Here is a 27,445-nt window from a genome sequence, read left to right as displayed (position 1 = left end):
TAAGGTAGTCAGTGAATGTCGCTTCATATGCCACATTAAGATATGCTGTTTAATAGCTGCTTGCTTGTTTGTTATGCTATGTTAAGGTAATTAGCTAGTGGTTTTCACTACTTCAAAAAAGCAACACCTTTTATGCTGGTTTTCAAACATTTGTTGGCGCAACTAGGGAAAACTCCCCCACCACCAATCTTGTTAATTTTCTGCTTACCACTCAACCAGTCCTTGTAGTCAGTCACGATGTGTTGGTCCAGTTGTTTTTAAAAACCTAATCTAAGCCTCTTTATCTTAATGGTAATCTGACTAATGAACTGTCTTTGTCCAGACAACAAGGGGCCAACATGAGGCTAAGAGAACCCTCGGGCTTTCCCGCTGACGCCACCATAAAAGTGGAATTTGTGGACTGGACGGGCCTTTTCAATCCCAGTGGCCGAATAAACAGTTATATTATCATGATTATTTAGTTTTTTAAATGGTGTGTTTAAATTGTTTGGTAGATATTTGTGTGAGCCAAGACTTTCCAAATCCAGCAAGCCTTGCCTTATCTCACCCTCAGGCCTATGCAAAGAAGATTGTCCCATATGACTGCCTTTGCCTTACAGTAACTCCCCCTCACCATGCGAAAGAGCCAGTAGGTGTGGTCATTTACATTAGTATTAATTAAGGCCCATAATGAGCTCAGCATGACGCGGCATTTCAATGCATTCCTCAAGCATTGTGCAAACTCTGCGGAGCTCTGGAGCTTTGAGGGCCGAGCCCGCTGTGCGCTGGAGGCGTGGGTGGTAAAGGACTTAAACACGCACTAAACCAAGTCGGTATACACATGCGAACCGGCACATCCTCAGCACACGCAGAGGCGCTAATGAGATCAAAACAGGCTGTTACTTATTGTTAAATCTCATACAATAAAGATGCAAATGAACACAGAAACAATTTAAGTACAAATTTATAAAATAAGACTCTGCAGTTACATTCGGTGCAGCATAAAAAAAACAAAAGTGACTCATTTTCCATTGAAAATAATGGTTTCACCCACAAGGTGCACTTAAAACTCTAAAAGCACAATCGTGTAAGAACAATCAGATTTGATCATGGCGCCATTGACAAAAGGATGTAAACTTACTGGAATGGTTGAAAAAGATTTTTGCTGTAAATGCTCATAGCGATTTAAGTGGCAGTTTACAGCGGACTGTTTTAACAACAATAAAAAATATCTCAAAGTGGAAAGTTTTAAAAATGGTCGCTTCTAAAAACAGAAAAGGTATAAAACTGAATTAAGTGTACATTTTGGGCACACTGTCGTAGTGTTTAGCGCTCCTCCATCAAAGTCCATCCTGCATTGTCGCATTACTTTCATTCAGATATCACACGATTCAAGGCGCTTTTGTAAAGAAAAAAGAGCAGTTGATTCACATTTGAGAGGTGTTTCTTTATGAAGTGACATCACCAACCACTTGGCTGGCATGCGTATTATTGCATTTATAGACTTTTCAAAAACAAATAAAACATATTTTTACTAGGTTGTTGTCATTTAAACAGTCCCAGGGACAAAAGGAAATCCTGATCACGTAGACCTGCAAAAATGGCAAAAAGTGTTGTGATATGCATGCCAGGCCAACAGTTGGCAATGTCACACTGTAGAGAAAAACTAAGTTACACATCTCCGTAGGATGAATTGGCAGTGTAGAAAATGTACACATTGCTGGAGAAGCGCTATAGGCATAAACACTATCACTTTAGGCCACTAATTGTGGTTTTGTTTGTGAGGTAATAGTGCATGTCTACACTAAACACACATGCACATTTCCCATTTTTACAGACTACCATTTTCAAGATCAGAAGAAAAAAAAAACCTTACTTTCGAAATCGCTTTCAAATGTTTGTAGTTTCAGGCCACAAAACGTCATTGTCTTGAATGTCTGTTTGTTTAGCTCGTCCGACTGTGTCTTGAGTTTATACATCTAGTATAAATTAGGTAGACGGATAAACACTTTTAGCCATGGTGTGATATTCCCTATGTGGTATACCGTGGCTATATAATTAAGCTTTAAATGTGCTTTGAGTAATAATTATGTTTTTTTAAAAAGTCAGGTTTTTTTTCTTTCCCTGTATCATAGTTAACTCGCTGTTGGCAATAGCGTCATATGTTAGGTATAGCTCTATATCCTACACTAATACTGTCTGTAGCTTCATATGCTACCTTGCGCTAACTAGTGGTGGCACTCGGCTTTAGTCGCTTGACTGAGCGCTTGAATGAGCTCCTTGCTGTAGCTTCATACACTACCCTAGGGTAAACTAGCTGTTGCCCTTAGTTTTATATACAATTAGCCCCTGACTTTAGCGTCTTAGGCTACCTTGCTTTAACTAGCTGTTGGGTGTGACATCATAATGTATTTAATATACAGTAACTTTATTTGCTACACTAATTAGCTCCTGGCTGTTACTTTATATGTCAAATAGATGTTGCCCTTCATTCTACTCCAGACACAGAGTTAAAACAAGCTCCTGGCTGTAGCCTCAAAAGCAACATTAAGCTAACTAGCTGAACAAACAGACATACACCCAGCCCAAGTTAAAAGCGGTGTTGTAAAGGTCCCGTTCAGATCACAGCGCAGCTAAGCCTCAGAGCCATGAGAAAACAGTTGGCACCTCAGCGCATCAGCCTGAGCGTGTACTTGAATAAGAGCTTGTTTTTCCCCCCTCGTCCTCTGGCTTTTTGCACTGAGCTGCCACGGCTCGACTTCTTACCTCCAAGCCCACCACAGGGGAGCTGGTTTCACAACAGGCAGCAAATAAAGTCAACGTAGCAAACTGAAAAAAATGAAAAGAAAAAGCACAAGGCTCTCTTTCCTTAATTGTATCTGCTGGGAAATCCCTTGAAGTAGCAGTTGGCAGAGGCAGTGAGTTGGCAGACGCATGAAATGAGTGCAGTGAGCGTAAGGCCTAGGAATACATCACATTTAGCCGCCTCGGCCGTAACTTCACTCCAGCTAAGCCGGGGGAGCCGTTGGACGCCGCGGGACTCGTCTAATTTAAGCGCAACATGTTGCTTTTCGATTCACATCATCGGGAGTACATGAGCTCCCTGCATACTTTCTCTAATATTGCAAGTCCCATCCGTGCGTGCTATTTACACAGCTGTGCTTTTCTTCACGTACACCTCAGAGGTTTCGTCAGGCACCAGAAGACTGAAGCTGCTCCTGAAAGTGGCCAGTGGGCGACCTGCAGGCAAAAAATATGAAAAAAAAAAAAAAAAGAAAAGTCAGCGGTGTCAGTAGAGTACACTATGCAAAAGTCTTAGCCATGTTCTTTAAGTAACTTTGAAAAGTATACCATTTCATTATTTTGTAAACAATAGGTGCCTGGATACTTCTGGGTGGCGGAAAGTGATTGACTACTGCTTACTTGAACTGTAAACGATGGCAAAAGCTGTGTGCCGCCACAGAAGGTTTAGTTTTTTTTTGTATTCCTTAAAAAAACGAAAAATAAATATATATAAATTATCCTGTTGAACCTCTGGGTGATGAGGATAAATTGAGCGGATGTCGTTAGTTGTACAGAAAAAAATCGCAGCAACGCCTGGTACCTACTGGCCACTTCTAAAGGGGCAGATTGGGAATTAAACCTCTATCGTCAGGCTGGTGGGAGACATTTTCTCAAAGTTATGTATATAAAAAAAAAAAAAAAAAAAACATTGGGGTTGGGTTGTCTTTGTATAATTTAGCAAAACATTATAGCTAGCCTGCTAGCTAAAGTTAGCTCTACTGCATGTCTGTGTCATTAATGCAAGTAACTGAAAGGTCAGTTAGTTCACCAGTTCCTCAGTGATCATGTTAAATATGTATGAATGTCCACCATGTCGATTTAGAATCAACTTCCCTGTTGAAATGTAAATTACAGCTAGCGTTCCGTCTCCCTTGGAAACAATTTAGCTCACGTAACATCTTTCTGGGTGATACTTCACACATTCAAACTATGACAGTAGAGAAGAAGGCTAAAAATCATCATTCAAGCCATTTACCCTGTTTTTTCAATCAATCGGCCTTGTTCAAATGATACAGAAGGGTTCGTTTACTAGTGGTGCAATCTGAGTTTTTGCTACCTGTGTTACATCATACTGAAAAGGTCCATATTAACACCTATTTTGATGAAGGCCTATACTTATTTTTATTGGATGGCCACAAGAGGCCAAATGTTATGACAATTCAAGGGAGTGGTAAAACTGACCTGTCCATGTTTTCTGTCCAGTCAGAGAAAAGCTGGTGCACTGCGAGTGTGAGTTGCAGATGTGTGCTGCCTCTTTGGCGCTGTGGACGGACAGCACGCAGCCTTGCTGGCTGTAGGACGGCCAGCAGCGGTAGTCTGTGTTGCCTGACGTCGTCATGCCTCGCATCACGTTGTAATCTAAACAGAACAACATGGCACCGTGTCATGTACGTAACAAGATAACATGATGGATGGGCAAGACCGCCACCAAGGCTGAACAAACATCACCAAAGATAAATGCATTAGTCACTCAGACAATTCAGGACAAAGTGGGGTAGCTGGATTGTATCTCAAACGACTATTCACGCTGACATTCACACCTATGGACAGAGCTTATAATGAACCTAACATGCATGTTTTTGGAACGTGGGAGGAAGCCGCTTACCCAGACAAAACCCACGCAAGCATGGGGAGAACATGCAAACTACACAGAACAGCCGCAGCTGAAATTGGAACCCCAAGTGTTAACTACTAGGCCACCGAGATACTGATTAGGTTGACTGAAATATTAAAACTCTCGATGAACCTAATGAAAATGCAAAGAAACAACAGTGAACAGATAAGGCTTGTTTGTGCTGCCTTCAAGACAACAGAAAGGTTAGAAATTTTGGACCTCTAACTTGGAAAAATGCCTGGGACCACAGGTATTTTCAATGTCTAAATGTGTTGCTGCACCATTTCTATTCATTTCCCATTCAGTGTTAGCATTAAGCTAGCGGACCAGAGGCTAAGGTGTGTGTGTGTGTGTGTGTGGTGGCAGTCAACACCTTGAAGCCTCTTCTTTTTTTTTTTTTTTGAAGAATTGTTCACTATTTGCCAAATTTGCCTTATTGTGAATTGAGTTGAGGTGAGTTCATACAGCACTCTTTAGCACTTTAGTTATGGAAAACAAGTACAACACGTGTAAAACAGAAATGCCAGCCAACAGTCACTTTATAGTGTTTGTTGTCGTGGTTGTTTACAAAGTGAAACCTTCCTCCTCTCCGCACATGAGAAGTAAGATCTTATTTTATTGACGCTAGGTCTTGTTAAAAGTACTTATTTTTACAATTGTATTACATTTAAAGCATTGCCTTTGTAGGTTAAAGCTTTTATGATAGCATCAGTTTGACTCTAGAGCAGATAAAATAAAAATACATTAATTTCAATGGGAGTAGTTACAGATGAGAAACAGATTGTGTTCGACTGTGGTTCACTTCTGCACCATGCACAAAAGCAAACTGCAATCAAAATAAATGCTTGCGTTCGGTCCTTTTTAGCGGCCCTTCTTCAACCCCTTTACTCAACATGTCGTTAGCCTGCCGCAACTTTTGTAATTACACCGTGCCACTCCAGAACATCTTGAACTCTCCTCTCCCAGTGTGCTGCGCCACATTGAACACATCACCCCTCTTCGACCCAAACATTTGCCTTACATTAATCATTCTAATTCGTCCAGTCAGGCGGCCTGTCTTAAATCATCTGCTCCACATTAGCCATGAGAAAAACACACACACACACACACACACACACGCGCATGTGCACACGCGCTGAGTCTGGGAGTTCACAGAGAGGAGACGCTCTGTTGCAAACTGTTAACCTTCTAAATGGTAGGAGTTGTTGTGTGTGTCGATTGTTGAGGAGAAAAAAGACATGAGGATCAGCCTTCTGGGGATGAAGAGCAAAGGAGAAGAACAAGGGAGTGTTCAGAGGATTTTTCTTCAGGCGGAAAAAATGAGGCCTGCTGTGGAGGGAAAAGGTGGTCGACCTCAGCTGTTCGGGCACCAGAGACGTACAGATGAAAGCTCCCATTGTGCTTCACATGGAGGGCGGGAAACGCTCTTAACGTATAGAGAAGCCCTCTTCCCTTACAACGCTTCAATTTTAAACGTCGTATAAGCCTCAGCTGTGGATCTCATCTGTGGAGAATGTACTTTACATCTGCGAGCCATTTCAAAATAAGACTTATTACCTGTTGACACTCACTCTGTCTCTCCCACACACATTCGTTATTGCACTGACATCATCCAGGCCTCTTTTCTTTCTTTTTTTGCAGAGTTGCATTTTTGCCAGGAAAGTGGGAATATTAATCGATAACATTCATTCATTCATCTTCTGTTCCGCTTATCCTCACTAGGGTCGCGGGCGTGCTGGAGCCTATCCCAGCTATCTTCGGGCGAGAGGCGGGGTACACCCTGAACTGGTCGCCAGCCAATCGCAGGTCACATATAAACAAACAACCCTTCACACTCACATTCACACCTATGGCCAATTTAGAGTCTTCAATTAACCTACCCTGCATATTTTTGGGATGTGGGAGGAAACCGGAGTACCCGGAGAAAACCCACGCGAGCACGGGAAGAACATGCAAACTCCACACAGGTGCGGCCGTTCTGTGCATTACTTGGCGACAACTCGCACATGTGCTGTTGATTCAGTCTCAACTAGTTTGTCTAAAACAGGAGTACCCACATACCGATAAACAGACCTTTCTGATCAAATAATAATAATAGCTTTGATTTATACACCCCATTTCAAGGGACCTAGCGATGCATTTCAAATTTATAGTCAAAGTCAACAAAGGCCTCCCCAATCTGCTCGGAAAACGGTTGGGGCCAAAAATCGAAACTTAAACCTGTCCAGTATTTATGATCTCAAATCACGAAATGAGAACCATCACCAATTAAGAAGCTACCTGAAGCTTGTGCTGTTGCCTGACACTCACATTCAATTTCTATTTAACTTACAGACTACAAAATCTGTCAGGCTAAAAATGTCCACATTTCAGCATACAAGAACTCCACTTTGAGCGTATGCTGTTTCCAGCAATAAAAAGTTAATTTAAGACCATTTTTGCGGCCGCTTTTACCTTATTTCATTTTTTTTTCTTTTAAAGATTTTTTTATAAGTTAATGTCACATTGTTGGGAAATATCTGAATTTGCACATTCCTATTTCATATTGTTGTCTATTTGAGGTTCAGATTTAAAAAAAAGAATAAATCACAAGTTACTTACCAGTTACTCAGTACTGTAGTTAAGTAATTTTTCACTGAAAACTTAATTATTTGGAGGATTACTTTTTTCTTGAGTCATTTTACTCTCAAGTAACAGTGCTCTTTCTTGAGTAAAATTTTGGGCTACTTTGTCCACCTCTGGTATGTGTTTAACACGCTTGGAGAAGCAGAACATGACCTCAGCTATGGAATGTCGAGCTCCGTAGTGTATTTTTATGTCTCAAAAGTATTTGAGTTTGAAAATGGCTGTCGATTGTCGTACTTGAGCGGCTCCATCTACCGGAGACAAATTCCTTATGCATTTTAGACATCCTTGGCAAATAAAGATGATTCTGACTATGGCAACTGACATGGAAAGAGGAGTTCAGAACTTTCAAAGAGACATTCGCTATCCCTTTAGAAATTAATATTATGAATCCACACAGACACACACATATATACGCACACATGTACAGTGTACAGTATATGTGTATATATATATATATATATATATAATTAGTTACATAGATTACTATAAGGGCAAGAGATGTTATTTTATACATACAGTAAAAATGTACGTTTCCCCGCCGATCAGTGCCTAAAGGAATTGGTAGCAGTGGAGATAAATATAAAAATATATTTCAATAAAATGTAATACAGATAATTGGAAGACAATGATATTATACCTCTAGATATTATATGTAGCCAATCGCAGGTCACTTATAGCCAAACAAGAATTTTACACTTATATTCACACCTATGGACAACTTTGTCTTCAATGAACCCAATATGTAATTTCTTAAAATGTGAGAGTAAGTCGGAGAACCCAGACGTTCAAACAGAGAACCTGAGAACTGTGAGGGAGCTGTGCAGACCTCTCACACACTGTGCGTTCCCCTTTATACTACAAAATTATTGCACATTTTTTTTTAAATTAATTGTTTAAAATAAGAATCTTGAATTACTACAATATTTTTCTGGAGTTAACAAAAAATAAAAATCATCACAATTAGTTGCTTTATTTAGATTATTATTATTATTATTATTATTATTATGATGTGAATTGAGAAAAATGAACAAGATAAAGCAGCTTCACACAAGACCGCATTCGTGTTAAGTGAAAATGGCCAACTGGATGTCACGTGACCGCTTGTGACCTTCTCACCTTACTCATGGAAATAACCTGCTCAGTCCACTTTCCCACAGCTTGCCCTATTATTTTAAAAAGCCCAACTGAGCCCGCATATTAAGTCGCTCCAGACACCCCTGGTGCAAAAACTCCCACACAAAAATGTGAAATAATATACACATCTTATCACTCTCCCAATCAGCCATGCAGAGGCTTGACTTGTGGCACCTCCCTGCGAAGCTAAAACATTCCCTGCTGGTGTTAGCTTCGGCGCCCGTGGCCTTTTCCCCCTCAATCTGCGATTAAATTCACAAAGAGCTGCTAAATAAACAGTCCGGCATCTGGAGGGGACGGAAAAAAAAATATCTCACCACAGGAACGCAGCCGGTCTTTCTGTTATTAATATTTCATAGACTGCAAGGAAGGAGGGCTCGCTGTCGAGTTAAATGTTTACAATGAGCGGATACAACAAAAAAGAAAGACTTTACATGGCGAAATAAGTCAGGATGTAGACTTGAGTGGGTCTTATTTATTTAAAAAGTGGCCAAACTTTCCATGTATCCCAATCCCGACAGACTTACTGAGCCGGAGACACGCAGGATTAATCCCACTCTGTTGGTTTTGTCCTCTCATTCCAGCCACCTAATAACCTGTCAAAACAACCCAAGCGAGGGAGAAACCACAGGACCCCTCCCCCCCCCCTCTTACTTACACACACACACACACACACACACACCTCTTCCAGCCTCCGAAACAAAATGAAAACAGAGGTGCAGACTGTGCCGCCTTTTTAAATAAGGCCCAGCTTTGTGTCGGCCGAAGGGGGGAGGTCGGTGTCGCGTGTAAGAAGCAGGCTGACCTCGGAGTACAGATGGAGGCAGCTTGTCCAGGTGCAGGCCAGACTGGTAGAGGTGCAGGATGTGCTCGAAAGCATCCAGCGTCTCGTTGATGTCGGCTTTCAGCTCACCTGCAAATGGATCATAGGTTCAGCACATGCGGGCGGAACGCTATTAGTCCCGCTATGTGTGCTATGCAAACGTATTTGAACACAGGGGGAAAAATATAGACTTCCTCTCTCTTGGGAAGACTGTGTGATTCGGCGTGCTTGCGGGAATGTTTGTCCATTCATCCAGAAGAACATTTGAGAGGTGAAAGTTCACTGATGAGGGGGGCCTGACATTTGGAAGCTGCAAGTGTAGTCCTGTCAAAAACATCTTGGTAAGATGAAGAATTACGTTTCGCAGAAGAGGTTAAACCGATTCATCAACTTTACGACTCTGCATCAATGTTCTATGTCAACTAATTGCTAATCATGTGTTTTTGGCGCTGCCACGTGTCTCGTCTTCCGGTCGGCCAATTTACGGAGGACTCGTGACGTGCGACATCTGCGCTGGTCTGAGGGAACGAAAAGAAGCCGTTTGTGGATGAGAACAGCCGTTAGCCTGGCTTGCTTCAGCTAGTCACCGACGGGACCACGGGGCTGGTGGTGAGGAACGAGGGCAGCTGCGCAAAGTGACGCTCTACCTTCATTGCTAAAGTGTTATCTCCAATAACTTGCGGGCAAAATCTGTCCCACATCAAGAATTGTATTCATTTTACAAGAGCACCAATATCACAACGCTGCGCCGTAACACTTGTTGCAGGACCGCTTGCAGCCAAGTGGAATAGAAAAAGTGAAAAGGAAAAATGCTGAATTTTTTGGAGCCTGGTGACACACATTATGCTATGGAACACAAGATGAGACCGGCCGGCTTGTAGAAGTGAGAAACATACGCACCCACTAATTACTCCACTCAAAGTAACAGTGAGTTGTCATTTGTTTTTATACGTTTATATATTGGTCCATGGAAATATGTATTTACGGGAAACCGGTCTGTGGCACAAAAAAAGGTTGGGAACCGCTGTTATGTGCTAAAAAAGTAGCAATGACTTTGACTCAACTTTCCGTACATTAGACAGTAGTTCGCTACAAACATTTTCGCAGGCCACCCCAAAAAAAAACAACCTTGACTTTTTGCTTTACCGCACCTTGTTCTTTCTTTCTTTCTTTCTTTCTTTTTAAAAAATAAATACTGTACATATAAATACTGGCACGGTAGCAGAGGTGGAACAGCCGTCTCACAGTTCACATTTTCATGCAATTTGGTTGTCTGTGCATGTGGGTTGTTCAATTTATTTGGTGAATGTAAACACAGCCATATGAGATCATGTCTGTCATCACTTGAAATTTACATGTACATAGGCAAAAACTACAGTCCAAAAACTGGATATAGGAATAAAACTGGGATTGAGAATTTGCTGTGTGAATCCAGTCGAAGCCACACCGCCCTCCTTCGACTTCCGGAAAGACTTTGGCGCACTCCCTCTCCCTCGCACGCATCCTTCCAACAAAACCCGTTTATAGCCAATAAAGGCATTATGTTTAATCATGCGAACAGGATCAAAACACATGACAATGCAATGAAAACAATATCACTCGCCAGTTGTTTTTAGCCCATTTTGCACGGGTGCATGAAATGATCTCTCTTAAGCCAAGCGTCCGTCTTAGTTCGGTAAGTTCACGCTGTAGAAGACGACTGATGGACTGGCAGCAGCTGAAGTACATTTTGGGTAGTGTTTGTTTGTTCGTGTGTATGTTTTTTGGTTAAAAATAAATGTTATAGAGGAAGTGCTCAGATTGAACATTTAAACTTAAAAAAAAAAACAATTATGTCAGAGATATAATTTCTGGCATCTTTTAAATGTTTACATCATCCATACATCCATTTTTTTTTTTTTAATAGAGATTGTCCTCCTTTAGGGTTCCAGGTGATCTGGGGCCTGTCCCAGCTGACTTAGGGTGAGAGGCAGGGTACATCCTTGACTGGTCGCCCATCAATCAGAGGGCACATGTCGACAAAAAACTATTCACACTCGCATTCACATCAATGGACAATTTAGAGTCTTCAATTGAACATGCACGCTTTTGGGAATGTGGGAGGAAACCGGCGCACCCAGAGAAAACCCACACAAGCACGGGGAGAACTACAAACTCCACACAGGAAGGTCGGAGCCAAGATCCGAACCTGAAATCTAAGGACTAGGTTTCGCTAACCAATCAAGAGGCAAGTTATAATTCCATATTTAAAGATAAATACATAAATTATGTACTATGACGTACTATATGCTACAAATTTGGGGAATTATGTATTATTAGAAGTAGCGCTACGAACGAATGAGTGGGAGTTAGGATTAATTCGCTTAAAAAAAAATAATAATAAAAAAAAAAAAACCCTGAATCATAATTCAAATGAAACCAAATCAAACTTTATTTACGCATTTCACGGCACAGAGATGGCGCAAAATGGCCCACGGTCACAATGCGACCAGAAATTCTTGTTAAAGTAAACCACCTTAAACTACAAATAAGCATTTTGGCAGCATCTTTTTCCAGAGGGAAAAGTGTTTGCTTGAACAGGGGAACCAAAATATGTCAGCGTACTCTCTCTCTGGTGTTGTGACAAAATCTGTGACCTCAAAAAAACCTGCGACCAGGTCTTAACCAGGGGCTATAGATAGTTTTCAGGTAATCCAATTAGATTGGACAATGAGCGGTCTTTATTTTGGAATATACAAGGAGTAACACGCTAGGCATTCGATATACTGTCAATGCGAATAGCAATTTGGGGATTTACACGGCTCTACTTAAAAGTAATATTTCACCAATTGGTTGCCTACAAATGATTATTCTTTTGGGAATGTGTGAAAAAGCCAGAGTACGCTGAGAAAACCCACGCAAGCAGAAAGAGAATGTGCAAACTCAAACTCCACACAGGAAGAGATTTGTAACTGTGCGGCTGACATGCTAACCACTGGTGTGCAGTGGCAAATGTTTTTAATTTGATCCAAATGAAATTGTGATCTGTGTTCTGTACACACACAAAAAAAGCCAATTATGAATCCAATGTCCCTGTGGGATGTAACGAAGTAAGAGGTGTGTCTCAATACTTTTTGTATACCATGAATTCCACACAAGCAAATTAAATAAAGCATTTAAAGCAGGGGCATGTCACGACAAGACCACAATAACACAATGATTTAGTGTCTGTGTGTTGTTGTGACGTTATCGCACTCTCTTGCTCACCTGTGGCGTTCATGATGCGCTCCACCAGGTGAGTGAGGCCGGGCGGGGCCTGGTGAGGCAGCAGGTAGGTGAAAAAGTACCTGGAGCCATGTGAATAAAAAAGAAGAAAAGAGCACATCCATTATGGAACATCACTTGAAACCATAAAGCTGTCAAGGATCTGAAGGGCGGATCAAACGCGACAGGACTCGCTTTTCGCCACTTGATGAATCGTGCCCGTAAACCGCAAATCTGCAGCTTCTGGACTCCTTGACTCGCAACATTGTGTCAACATTGCCTCTATTCAAGCACTCGTGCAGGTATCTGTACATTGCATTAGTATTCATTTTTCTGACATCTTTTTTCTTTTACTCCCTACATTGATGAAACCGAGTTCGATACATTCTACTCTTTACTATGTCAAAACAGGCTTTTTTCCCCCCCAACCAGACAGATTGATTGATTGATTGATTGAGATATTGGAGACTTAAAAAAAGAGGGACAGCTAACATGAACCGGAGCACATTAATGTCACTGATTCAGAGAAGCAAGACCTTATTTAAGAGAATTGTTTGATGCTGTTTGGCTACGATACTGATCTTTGGTGAAAGACAGTTTCTGGTGTTGAAAAATGCTGTCTTATCTGAAACATCCATCCATCCACCCATCCATTTTCTGAGCCGCTTCTCCTCATTAGGGTCGCGGGCGTGCTGGAGCCTATCCCAGCTAACATCGGGCAGGAGGCGGCGTACACCCTGAACTGGTTGCCAGCCATGCTGGCATAAAAGCCTGAGCCAATGCCACCTAGCTTTTTTTCCTCACAGTATGAGCAAAATAAATAAATAATAATAATAAAAGAGGGGAACTATTTCCTGTGACGAGAAGTCCCCTCCCCACCCCCCCTTAAGTGATCGTTTTTTTTAAAATGGGTTTCCACAGTCTACAGGCAAAACCAAAGTTCTGCGATTTCAGTGTTGTATGACGTTGTGCCGAAAGCGCCAAGCAGCCCTGAGGTCTACCGGAAGAGATGCAGCATCATTAAGAGCAAACAAAAACCAAAAAACAGAGGAGGCAGCTCCAGCAGTAGTCGTCTTTCATACTGAGCAGAGAGAATATCTGCCTGTGAGTATTGTTGTATGCTCCGTTTGTGTTTGCTACTCAATATGTTTTAAAAGTAGCAGGTTTGAAGGTTTATATTTACCAGACTTTCGCTAAATGAAATTATATGGTTTGGTTGAACGTCTTGTGATTAAACACGCAATATCTTGTTTCATGTGTCAGTTTTCAGTAAACGTCAACTGGGAGTGACAAATAAACAGGTTGAAGCAAAAACACTTCTTATTTGGAGAACTGCGTGACCGTGAGAGCGAAAACAGGCGCCGAGGAATACTTTCAAAGTGTGTTTTAAGTTTCAATGTGTTTGAGGCGTGTTGGGGGTAAAACTAACAAAAGCTTTTTCGATAATCTCTCTGAATTGCAGATTTTCACTCATTGCAGGTGGGTCTTGATCGCATTCCCCCTGATAATAGGGATTCACTTTATAATTGATATGTAGTCTATACTTTTACTTAAAGTGAAAAAGTTGAATCATCTACTTTTACCAGTGTTTTATACACAAGCATGAGTTCTTTTACTTAAGTGAGCACTATTGCCACCTCTGCTCATGCTCACCTATACGCGTTGTAAATGTTCATCTTCTCATTGAGACCTTCGCACACTCCGCGGGCCGAGCAGGTCAGGGTGAAATTTCGGTGCGGAAACTGCAGCGAGCAGTCGGCGTCGCGGTCGCAGGGAGTCGCCGTCGCGCTGGCGTCGTCCAGGTCGGTGAGCTTGAGCTCGCCCGACACCATGACGAACTGGCGAGGCTGAAAGTCGAGCAGAGCCACCGATCCTAGTGGAGAGCGCGACAGGAAGTGGAGGAGGCGCACCAGGTCCAGACACACCTGCAGGGACGCGACACAAAAGCCTCCTTATTATCTGCTTCACTGTTTGTTTAGCTGCAGAGAGGTAATCCTGTTAAGATAGTCTCATGGGATTGTAATAACAGGCTTAATCAAGTTGTTTATTGACATTAAAAGGCAATTCATTTTATCTACTTGCTCCCCGTTTAGAAAACCCATCTTGTCTTTTTTTTCTATTTTGTATTTATTTCACGAGTCACTTTGGCACATTATCCATTGTGACTTCATCTTCTATACTTTTTATACCATATAGTGAAACCCCGCTATTCAGCCTGATGTAAATAGCAAGAATCCGCAAATTAATAGTAATTGGTTTGTAATTGCCTATCGATGCCAGAAGATGGCAGCAAAGCACTGTCTAAATGAAACTCCTCAACTCACTTCAACATACCTTGTTGCACCATGATGCCACCAGATGGCAGCCAAACCGATATATTATTGCATTGGCCTGATCAAAAAACAGTGAATAGGGAAGTTTACAGCGAATAACGGAGGATAGGTTCCCCCCCAAAAATCTCTGATTTTCTACTTTGATTACTGTACTACAGAAAAAAATAATGATGTAAAATATTGTTACTTGGCACAATAAATGATTAGCAAGATAAGATCTTCAAATTGCTCCAGATTCTTTCCCAAAATATAAAAGCTAAATTCACAACCCATCTAAATGTTCTATTAGTTGAAAGACAGTCCGCATTTTTTGGGATTGGTCTCATTATTAATATTATTATTTTATTTCATTTCCCCAGTGCAAGGTCGTATATATTTGAAAGACTTTGCTCAGGATGCAAAACTAGCATGGACTGTAAAGTCTTTCAGTGATTTTGTTATTCCCCGAAGATTTATGTTCGAGATATTAGAGTCGAAAATATTCTCGGGAAAAACACAAAAGCCTAAAAATTCAGAATACAAAACATACGATCATTTGCTCCTCTCTGTTAGCCAAGCTACTTACATTTTATACACGAGCGTTTAATAGTTTCATAAACTTCAGTATGTTTCCTCAAGGCTTGAAAACACAAACAGGAAGGCTGCAAACAGCAAAATGAAGGCATCGGCTGCACACTGACAGACCATGAAACGAGTGTGTGTGTGTGTGTGTGTGTGTGTGTGTGACAAATGTACTGCAACTAGCGTTGGGGACTGTAAAGCGCAGAGTTGGACGTCACTGGCACAGTAAAAACGGCGGTGGGGGAAACCAGACACCCCTGGATTAAAGTAGCCCTCACACATGTAACTGACATTGAGCAGGCTACGCAGCACCAGGTTGGCTTTTCTAACTCTTTAGCTGAGGAAAAACATAGGGTACATTCAACAACAACAAACTTAAAAATGTTACATTTTTCTTTACGTCTGTGAAAGGTTTTTGGTAAAACAATCTCTCTTGACAAGGATCTGCCAAAATGACTGGAATATGCATACCAGGGCAGTTTGTAGAGAAGCAATATGCACATGCAGAACAACTGCATGTCTTCCCTGGCTTATACAAAAGCATATTTTGACTACCCATATCTGTAGAAGTTCTTTTTAGTATTGAAAAAAAAAAAAAGAAAAAAAAAAAGACATTGTTTGGGGGTGGAAAACTTTCCAAACTTGGAGCAACAATATGTGGGTTTGAAATTTCACGTATGTAAGCAATACGTCTCGCAGTAGCACTGTGGTAAATTGTTTTGGTTGTCATGTATTCTTGCATGCCAACACTCAACACACTCACAACTACTCACAAAGAGTTGTATTGAGCTTTCGGGCGAAATTAATCTAAAATCCACAATAACTTTTACTGGCGATCTTAAATTGACTGTTAAACTTTTGAACGGACATGTCCAAGTGTTCATTGTATGTCTACTTTTTGCACAACTCGCTGTTCTCTTACAAGGAGCTGAACAACAACATTTACAACAGGGGTTTGATCAAAGAAAATGTCCAAGGAAGACCACTTCTATGCCTTTCAGTATCCCTACTGAAACCTTCTGATGATACTCTGTGACACTCGAAAGGCCTTTCCACACTGCACTTGGTCAGTGTGAAAGGCCGACGACAACGAGGGCAACAGGGGTGCGGCCGTCCCATATTTGCAAGTGATGACATAACGGCCTACAAGGAAGTCGGGAGGCTTTCCCCGCTGGGTGGACAGCAACTCGGCAATATGTATTTGTCATTGTTGAAAAAAAGAAAGCCCTAACTTTACTTATTTTGAGGCGGAGGAGGTGACGCAGCATTAAAAAAATAAAAAAAGAGAGAATGGGAATATCCCGTACTGATTTCATGGCAGCATCCCGGAATTTAAACTCATTCATGAGATTTTTATTTAGTTACTTGAGTAATAGTAAAAAAAGTACTCAGTTTAAAAACTACTCAAAAGTAACCAGTGAGTAACTTTTGATTTTAAAACAAACAAAGAGCAGAACATCAAATAAAATAATGAAGAACACATTTGCTGAACAGACACGCGTGTGTGCGTGCGTGCGTGTGAGCAGCGAGCGAGCGATTAAAATTACAGCATGGCACGTATCCCCAAAGAAGCATGTTTTACGGTAGCTTATGACCATAAAAATATGGCTAATGTTGCCAGTTGCACTGCCAAAACAACAATAGAAACATCTGCAACTTACGGCAAGCTGTTTTCTCAAGTTAAAAGTGGGCTGAAATAGCCATGTTTGGGCACACAGAAGACTACACTGTTGTTTTCCGGTCATGTGACGGCCTTGAGCCATCTGTTTGGTGAATTGGAATCAAATGACACTCGTGACCACGTTGGATTGGGCCACCGGCGCCCTATGCGGAAGTCAAAGATGAAGTCTAAAAATGAAAAATTGAAAGTATGGTGCATTCAAACTACTCTGAGGATTTATCCAAAATGTTACTTGAGTAAATGTAACGGAGAAAATGTAGCGCGTTACTACCCACCTCCGGTCTCATGATGTTAAAATGTGAACAGCATGATGAAGAGGACTGTTTGAATACCAATGTCACTGCAAAGAAACACTGCCATTCCAGACAAAACCATGTCCTGTATGCCTTCATGTGTTTTTCAAATTTGACATATTTAAGTAGTGTGACACAGATGGACATACAGTATAATAGTGGTGCATCAAACGCTCCATAACTTCCTCGAAACAGCCCTGGCTAAACTTGGATCCTCTCTGACATACAAAGCTTGTGAATGTATCAATTCAACATACTTCCTTGACACCAATTACCACTTTCCTGTTTAGCCAGAGCTTTGGTGCCATCTTGTGGCATCATCGGAAGAGAACAAAAATGCCAATAGGTGGGTTTATAATCTTTTACGGCCAACGATCTTTTCCCGGCGTCACCGCTTTAGAGCACGTCATTGTGGCGACGTGAAAAAGCCCTGCTACGACCCGGTGAGCTATATTCCAGCCACCAGAGGCTTTAAACAGATATCCAGGTATTTTTGTGGCTCAAATGTGTAGCCATAAAAGAGATGCTAGACAAAGAAGCATCCATTTTTCAGCTGATTTGCCCAATCAGCCCAAAAATACGTTTCATTGCATTTTCACCATCCAAAATCAATTTGCGTGCTCAATCTGAGTGCTCCTCCCCTCGTTACCTCCTATTATTTCAAACCCAGCCGCACACACAGCCACACTTGAATCCCTGCAGAGCAAATTCAGCCTCTCTCCACTCCCACCAGGAACATACCTGTGATGGGGGTTGCACTAAAGCTGTGTGCGTGTGTGTGTGTGTGTGTGTGTGTGTATGCTGAGATGACATTCCTAGCCTGCAGTGGATTAACTCCCGGTCCCATCTCCATTCCAAGCCCGGCATGATCAAATACATTGAGGGACATTTGTCAGTGCTCCTAAAGTTTCACCCTTCATCTGGAGGGCTGCACACGCGCTCTTGCAAACACTGGCAGCAAGAGGCACTCGGCCAACTGCAGTGCGGTTAAGCAACAAAGTACGGGAAGAGCATCATGAGCTTACCCTGAAGCGGTCCTCCCAGGGGCTCTGGAGCAGCTGGAGCATCTGGAGAGGGTTCCCCTGCTCCAGGATGACGGTGACTTGGCCTCCCGAGTCGCCGACACAGTGACCACGCAACTGTTGAAGCCACATTTAAATGTAAGGGCACGATGCAGCATTCCACATTGTCACATTTTTGGGAAATCTAAACGCGGGTTTAAGGGTGGCGGGAATAGCGGGAACGAGTGGATGGCGAGAAAGCACAGAAGCACATTGTCTACTCCGGAGAAAGTTCACCCTAAAGGGCAGGAAGGGGTCAACGGATTTAATTTAATTAGCAAAATTCCTGGACAGGCGAATGGGTTGTTAACCTGCTCGCCGAATGTGAGACAAAAGGAAGAGGTGGCCGGATAAGATGTTGGCATATGTCTGCTGGATATATATATATATATATATATTTGTTTGGTTTTTTTGGGTCAATTTGTTGAAAATTTGACATCGGCCCCTTTTCTTCGACACTAAACTCATCCAAGCATGGACCTTGCTTTGTTGTGGATGACGGAAATAAACAGCCTCCTCAAACTGTTCCACAAAATTTAAAGCAATAAAATTGTCTTCAAAAAAAGAAAACTTAACTACAACAACAACAACAACAACAAAAAAAGGCCTAACCCGAAAAGATCTACCCGAGATCTGGAAAAGAACCATATTTGATAAGTCTGTGTTAAAAATGGATCCTACCCATATCACTATGATTTCTCTTGGTATACAACTTTGTGATTGAATCAAGTTTTTCTGGCTTCTCCGTACTTGATTGTGCATTTTACCTTCTGATTGGTTTTATTTGGAGTTTGTCCTGCCTACACTGTTTTGTACATTTGTTGCTGCATTTAAACCACATAATACTTTGCATTAATATTCAAAGCATTTTGTGACAATTGCCTACGAAATATGCTATAAAAACACGTTGAAAAGTGTCCTGTAACAACCATTGTTGACGTACGATTTCCGTAGCTTTTTGGTCATATTAAGTTAACGTGTTGCTTTTCATTCATGAGAGTTGCAAAAATGCTCACCCTTTACTACCTACACTGTTTTACACATTTGTTGTGTATTAAGCTGATATCTATGATTTATCATTTTCAATATTTAAAGCACTTTCTAATCATTGTCTATATGAGCAGTGCTATACAAATACATTGTACTTGTTTATCGAGGGGCCTACAAACGTCTCTGTAAAACGCATTAGAATTCCCTCGTCATTCACACGATGAAAACCAACACCGTTTTAGATATTTGCTGTTGTGCATTTCTCTCTTTCCATTTAACATTCGATACCTTGCCCTTCAAGCACTTTGTGAAAAATATTACATGAACATTGATACAGTAGATGAATACATTTTAAAGAGTGGCCTAATAAAGATATGTATGTTTTTGCATAACTTTGGGCCATTCAAAGTTTAGGTGTGGATTCAAAGGCCTTGTCCATTCGTTAGTTGCAAAAAAAAAAAAAAAAAAAAGTGAACTGTTTTACACATTTCTTGCATTTGTTTTATTTAGAGTGCAATCATAATTTTTTGGTTTGTTTTGCCAACTTAAAAGTTTGTCTTTGCATAATGTGCATCACTTCAACGTTATAGCGTCAAATCATATTAATTCTGTTCTGTGCATTCTGTATATTTCCTTTAAAGCACTTTGTAGCTAGAAAGTAATGGAGAAATATTTGATTGCATAACTTTTAAAAGGGCTGGATTGTCATGCCAAATTCATTTCTAAAACTCCACGTAAAATATATACATTTTTAAAATTATTTTTATTTTTTATTTTTTTTTAAATCAAGCCCATGAGCCATACAAAGCCTATGAGAGGTTTCCAATCCAACCAGCAATGCAAATCGAAACACAAATACATTTTAAAAAAAAACATGTAACTCACAACATATAATAAACACGATTTTTGTATTATATTTTACATGACTGTCGTATGGCCCAGAGAGGACAATTTCTTAGCAATGAGTACTGTCGAGTCATTTCCAGTGCATGAATAGAGATCATAACTATAAAAAAAAAAACGGTGCACCTCGATGACGTTGGGATGCCGCAGCCTGTGCAGGAGGACAACTTCCTTGCAGAGTTTGCAGGAAACCAGCTGACGGCATCCGCGGGGGTCCTTGAATCCCTCCACGCACTTGCCCATGTCGATGCCGTGCTCGTTGACCATCTTGAGGGCCACCGGCTCTCCTCCGGCCAGCGTCACCTTCACCACCAGCTTGGTGTACCCGGAGCCGAGCACCTCCAGCGGCCGCATGTCCCGCAGAGCTCCGCAACCCAGCGGAGCCCCGCCGGCGGCGCCGCGCGTGAGCTCGCCCCACAGATGAGAATCCCAGGCGGAGGAGGGCTCCTCGACGCGTCCGGGGGAAAGCAGGGGGAGAATTTCTTGGCGTCTTTGGGCGAGTTGGTCGCTCAACGCCGCGCGGAGAGACGCCAGCTCTTCATCCAGATCTTCGCGGCCGCCGCCGCCGAGCTGGTGCACGCTGCCGAGGAGCAAGCACACCAGGACGGACAGGACCGCCACGGAGAGCACGGCGCCCGCGCGTAACGACTTGCCCACGGCGGCGGACATGTTGCACGAGCGGTACACGCAGGACGACTGCTGGTGGCCCCGTGGGAGGAAAGCAGAAGAAGCGATCGGCTCCTTCCACCTCCTCCCCCACTCGTGGAAACTCCCACTGGAGGTGTGTCCTGTCCTGTCCGCGCGTAACTTTACACCCGGCCAGCAGGAGTTCTACGAGCACCCCATCATCATCATCATCATCATCTACATGCTCCCATGCAAACACGGCCAATCACCACTTCAGGATTGAATGTAATGCATTATGCATGTGACCAAGCTCCTTCCTTGTACAGCAATTGAAATTCCCTTGAATTACAATGATTTGTCTTCCGCAAAAATTGTGCTTACAGTGGTGCATTGACGGACCAGTATAATTGTTTTTTTTTTGTTTTTTTGTTCGTGATCACCCTTATAACTCAAAATTAACTCACATTTTAAATCTTTCCCCAGTGAAATGAATGGGAATGCCATCCATCAAGCAGCTACAGCATCCCCCCAAAAACCCCAACAACACGTTTTGCAACGTGCTTTTAATAAAGACAATAACATTCAAAAGTATTTTACTTAAAACAAAAAAATGGTGTACAATAAGAACATAAATACTATATGCAAAGAATTAAACAGTTTGTACATCATAATTTCATCCATTAGTGTCATTTGTTGTGCTGCTCCTGGATTTTGGTTTTCGGCCACCAGGGGGAAGTATGATAGAAACATACTACACGTAGATTTCCTGAGGAGGCGGAAGACTATTGCAGTAGTATGTCATTTGTCGCAGGGGATAAAGAATACTGTATATGCCTGAGAGTATTGTTCCTTTGTCTGCATTCGCTGCTACCGTTTGTGTTCAAATATAAGTTGTTTAAAAGTTTATAACTACCGCAATATACTTGTTACTTTCGTTAGCCCGTCTATGGCATTTTCCATCATGCGTTACCATGAGGCTAGCTGACTTTTTTGGCAAAGTTATGTGGTTTGGTTCAATATACAACGTGTAATTCTCTTTGTATTTTGTTTAGTTTTACAGCAAACTTCAAATGGGAGTGGCAGTAAACAGCTTGAGGAAAGCACTCGGCCTGTTTCTTGAAGAGTTGTTCGTTAGCTGCCATACCGCTGCTAGTTGGGAAATTTGCTGTAACCATTTTATCTCTACTAATTTCTTTTTGCCTGCAACTTGACAAAAAAAAAAAAAGTTGTAAGTTGAGGCACCACTCGAAAGATTTGTAAGTTGGGGGACTCATAAGTCAAGGTACCACTATACTTGGTGTCATGCAACCGATTGTTAGTACTATACTATACTTGTTAGTAGGCCTCCTACAATCTGTATAAGTGATATTTAACAAAACAAACAAACAAAAAAAAAAAAGGTCAAGGTCAAAGTACTGATTCAACTCTTCTACTTGCGTAAAAGTAAACAACCAGATACTCTGCAAGTACCAGAGTTAAAATAAATTTTTAGTCAATAGTATATAATGCCCATTTTGATAACGCTTTTATGCCATCAAAACGTGTTCACCTAGCTTTGCTAACATTATGAACTGACTTAAAAAAAAAAAAAAAAGTGCTAAATTAGCTTATGATAACAACTGAAAAAAATTACACCTTATCTGTGTGCTTTTTCAGACTAGACTACGAATTTTGGAAGGTCATATTTTGCCCACCAATTTGAGCTGTCTGTATTTAAAGTTAAGGACGAATTTTAGTGCTCACTTCCCAATCTGACCAACAGGAGGCGACAAATCCCCGTTACCCTCACAAAACACTATGTGAACATGTGTTTAGGAGGTACACATTTCTAAAGAGAGCCAATGCAAGATCTGAATCAAAACCAGGTCCTGAGTAGGGGTACCCCGTCTCACGTCCACTCAACTGGAACAGGCTCCAGAGCGTCCACGACCCTAATGAGGACAATATGTACAGTACAGAAACATGAGGAAATTACATCGACTGTATTTGTCAATATCTTGAAGTGGATGTAATTATTGATGCCTTTTTGAAGTATTTGGACCGTATCTTTAATGCATAGCCCATGTAGACGGTATTTTAAACTTAAAGGTTTTATACCATTGTATAAGGCTAAGGTATTTAAAGTTCAAGTTCTGATGATATTGTTTAACGTACACGTTTTAAGACTTGTCGTGAAAGGCAGACGACTATAGTATATTTTTTAAATAACCCATAAAAGTATATCTATTTTTTTCCGATTGCATTTAATGAGAACATATTTTTATAGTTATAATGATCTTTGCTGATGGGCTGGGAGAAATCAGGATTCTACAATCGACGCTGACTTATAGTGGGACTGTCCGTTTTGACTTAACACAATTGTTTTCTCCATCTATCCATCCATCCATCCATCCATCCATCCATCTGGTCAGAAAAGGCAAAATGTCCACAATGGCATTCTTTCACTGCCGAATTACAAAAAAAAAAAAAAAAATCTAATTTATTGACCTACGCTTTGTTTCCATTTGTTCATGTTTGCTTAAGATATCTCAAGAAACCCGTCACATGCAAATACGCACAGCTGTCACCTCACTACCAGCCCTGCCGGTAGCGTGAGTGACGGAGAGATGCAGTTAATACAGAATAATAATTTAATTACAATAAAGTAATTTAATGACAGTAAGTTAACACCCACTATTTCTGTCATGTAAGGTTGGTTTGACCTGACTGATTAGAATACATGACCTGACGAGAGAATACTTTTGAAGATACTCAGTATACAGTACACAAGTATATACAGTAAATGAATAAGTCTTCAAAAAGACACATTGCTCCATCGGCCCCAAAAATCCTGTGGAAACCCATATTATATATGAAATTAAGTTAGAGTTAGTTAAAGTTATTATTATACAGAACCTATAATAATAGCAATAACACAAAGACCGTATAAAATGAAAGCTGTATGCCTTGTGGAGCATTAAGGCTAAAGATTTCACAAAGTGATGCATTCGCGCAATCAAACTGACCGCTCCCTTCAAACCAGTCTTATTCACGAGTCAGTTCCTCATTGTGATTCATTGATGCGCTAATAGATAGAAATGAGGTCACATTACAGAGATGAAAAAAAAGCTCTCCTCCATGCTGCGGTTCTCATTTAAAACCTTGAAAAGTGACTTTGATCTCGCCTTGTCTTTTCAAGTGGCCCCAGCGAGACTGCCAGGGTCGGTCGGGTGCCATGATTCCTATGAGGAAGCAGAGCCAGACCAGCAGCCATCCTGCCAGCCGCCTCATTAGTGGCCACTTGTGTGTCACACCCGCCCTTTTCTTTTAAGCCAGTGCAGCCGTCATAAAATATTTCATAATCTTGTTGTTTAAGCACTCATTTTAAAGCAAACAATGCTCGAAAGTCACTATTTCTACACGCAATACCTATACAACACAATGAAGCCAGGCAAAAATGGTTGTAAAATAAAAACAATTCAGAAAGTACAAGGTCTCCTCCAATGTTTTTTTTTTTTTTTTTTTTTTAAATATATATATATATATATATAGAAATAATCGGTGAGTGCACCTTGGGTGTGGCGTTACTCCAGAGGGAGTCTCCGACCGGGCCCCATTCAAGCTAGGACCGCAACTGTCTACACACCCAGCAAAAGAGTAGTAAGTTACAACACTTCAGGTGGATTGTCTTCTCTTAACACACCTTGTTGAAGCGGCTCCTTCTCACCACAAAAGCCCAAGGGGGAACAAAACTAACAGAACATGCACACTTTGGGTAGTGCGATTTCTTCCCACATTCCAAAAAGCACGTTAGGTTAATTGAAGACCAAATTGTCTATACCTGTTGAATGATTGTTTGTCGATAAATGCCCTATGATTGACTGACAAGTCCAGGATGTATCCCGCCTCTCGCCCAAAGTCAGCCACGATAGGCTCCAGCTCACACGTGAACACAATTAGGAAAAGTGCTATAGAGAATGGATTGATTGCTCGAGCTCAGTTGGTTCTACTTCAGCGCTTCCGTTTGATTTCCATAAGTTGAGGGCCTTTTTCTTGATACACACAGTGGGGAAATAACACACAACACATTTAACCCTCATCGCTCTATCATTAGATACACATGCTTAAAACTAATACTCACTTTTAATGGATGCCCTCACCACCCCGTCTGTCCCCTCCTTTGCACGCCACTGATCTGACCACATATCCGTGTTGCTCTACGTCGCCTACAAGCAGCTCTGCACACACACACAGTAAACAAAACTGTTAAAGTTTGCAATGAAGAGACTTCTTCTTTTCCTTTTGGCTTGTCCCTTTAGCGCGTCATCCTTATCCATGAGAGCCTATCTCCTGCATCCTCCTCTCGAACACCAACTGCCATCATGTCTTCCCTCACGACATCCATCAACCTTCTCTTTGGTCTTCCTCTCGCTCTCTTGCCTGGCAGCTCCATCCTCATCATCCTTCTACCAATATACTCACTATTTCTCCTCTGGACGTGTCCAAACCATCCAAGTCTGCTCTCTCTAACTTTGTCTCCAAAACATCGAACCTTGGCTGTCCCTCTGATGAGCTCATTTCTAATTTTATCCAACCTGGTCACTCCGAGAGCGAATCTCAACATCTTCATTTCCGCCACCTCCGGCTCTGCTTCCTGTTGTCTCTTCAGTGCCACTGTCTCTAATCCGTACATCATGGCTGGCCTCAGCACTGTTTTATAAACTTTGCCCTTCATCCTAGCAGAGAGTCTTCTGTCACATAACACACCTGACACCTTCCTCCACCCGGTCCAACCTGCTTGGATCCGTTTCTTCACTTCCTGACCACACTCACCATTGCTCTGGACGGTTAACCCCAAGTATTTAAAGTCCTCCACCCTTGCTATCTCTTCTCCCTGTAGCCTCACTCTTCCCCCACCACCCCTCTCATTCATCCACATATATTCTGTTTTACGCATGAAACCATACTGTTACTCGCAAATACAATCCTGAGTCTAGCCTCCACTACTCTTTCCCATGATTTCATTGTGTGGCTCATCAACTTCGTTTCTCTATAGTTCCCACAGCTCTGCACATCACCCTTGTTCTTAAAAATGGGCACCAGTACACTTTTTCCTCCATTCCTCAGGCATCTTCTCACGCACTAGAATTCTATTGAACAAGCTGGTCAAAAACTCCACAGCCACCTCTCCTAGATGCTTCCATACCTCCACAGGAATGTCATCAGGACCAACCGCCTTTCCATTTTTCATTCTCTTTAATGCCTTTCTAACTTCCCCCTTACTAATCATTGCCACTTCCTGGTCCACCGCACTTGCCTCTTCTACTCTCCCTTCTCTCTCATTTTCCTCATTCATCAACTCCTCAAAGTATTCTTTCCATCTATCTAGCGCACTGCTGGCACCAGTCAACATATTTCCATCTCTATCCTTAATCACCCTAACCTGCTGCACATCCTTCCCATCTCTATCCCTCTGTCTGGCCAGCCTGTATAGATCCTTTTCTCCTTCTTCAGTGTCCAACCTGCCATACATGTCATCATATGCCTCTGTTTCAAATTCACGGTAACCAATAACCCTCACCTCAATGTTGATTAGGTGCTTTGAGAAAGTAGTCATGACACACATAAAGAAGGCAGTCCCGGACATACTAGACCACCTCCAGTTTGATAACCGTGAGAACCGCTCCGCTAATGACACTCCTTACCCTTGGACTAACACCCCTCTCCTACAGCTGGGTGCTGGATATCCTCAAAGACAGACCCCACAAAGTCAGTTCCCACCCGCAAGGACGGTGAACACGGGCACCCCTCAAAGCTTTGTGCTCGGTTCTCTCCTGCACACCCTCTTCACCCATGACTGCATCTCCTCCCAGGATGACACCACCATCATCAAGTTTGCTGATGACGCAACAGTCATTGGCCTGCACAGGAATGAGGTGGCTCAGCTGGTCTCCGGGTGCTATGAAAATAATCTCTTTAAATGCTGCAAAGACTTAAGAGATGATTATCGACCCAAGGAGGAGGTAAGAGTAGCATGCGCCGCTTGTCATCAGTGGGAGTCAGGTGGAGAGGCTGAAAACCTTCAAAATCTTTGGTACCAACATCAGCGATGACTTCACATGGACCCAAAAACACGCAGGAAGGCTCAGAGACTGTACTTCTTGAGGAAGAGGAGGAAATTTGGAATCCCCCCCTCCCCCAAACTGCTCAGTAACTTCTACAGATGTACTGTTGGAAAGCATCCCGACCAACTCCATCACACTACAGTATGGGAACTGTACCGTCCAGGAAAGGAAGGCTCTCCAGTGTGTCAATAAAACTGGAGAACAAATTTGTCACCTTTTCGTCATATTTTTCACCTGGCAGACGCTGCAGCAGAACAACGAGATAAGCTCCACCCGTCGAATGCCAATCCCCATCACGATCTGTGAAATGTACTGTGAATTTTTTTTTTTTTCTCCTACTCCTCACTTAAATGTTAACACCGTGCAATAAACTCTGCAACCGGTCTGCATCTCTGCACATCATATAC

At 41.9% G+C, this 27,445-nt stretch overlaps 1 protein-coding gene across 1 annotated transcript; it reads right to left on the bottom strand.

Annotated features, from left to right (window-relative positions):
• Positions 1-927: 927 nt before the first annotated feature.
• Positions 928-21,449, bottom strand: pkdccb (protein kinase domain containing, cytoplasmic b). Its single transcript, XM_061795656.1, has 7 exons — positions 20,434-21,449; positions 18,379-18,492; positions 14,139-14,410; positions 12,489-12,568; positions 9,225-9,332; positions 4,225-4,401; positions 928-3,219 (listed from the first exon to the last, which is right to left on the bottom strand). The coding sequence occupies exons 1-7, from the start codon at positions 20,974-20,976 to the stop codon at positions 3,128-3,130; spliced, it is 1,386 nt and encodes a 461-aa protein (XP_061651640.1). The 5' UTR covers positions 20,977-21,449; the 3' UTR covers positions 928-3,127.
• Between the last annotated feature and the right edge of the window lie 5,996 nt (positions 21,450-27,445).

This window comes from Phyllopteryx taeniolatus, chromosome 13 (genome assembly GCF_024500385.1).
Source record: "Phyllopteryx taeniolatus isolate TA_2022b chromosome 13, UOR_Ptae_1.2, whole genome shotgun sequence".
Taxonomy (NCBI): Eukaryota; Metazoa; Chordata; class Actinopteri; order Syngnathiformes; family Syngnathidae; genus Phyllopteryx; species Phyllopteryx taeniolatus.
Note: the sequence above shows the minus strand (reverse complement) of the source record. Positions and strands in the feature narration are given on the sequence as shown.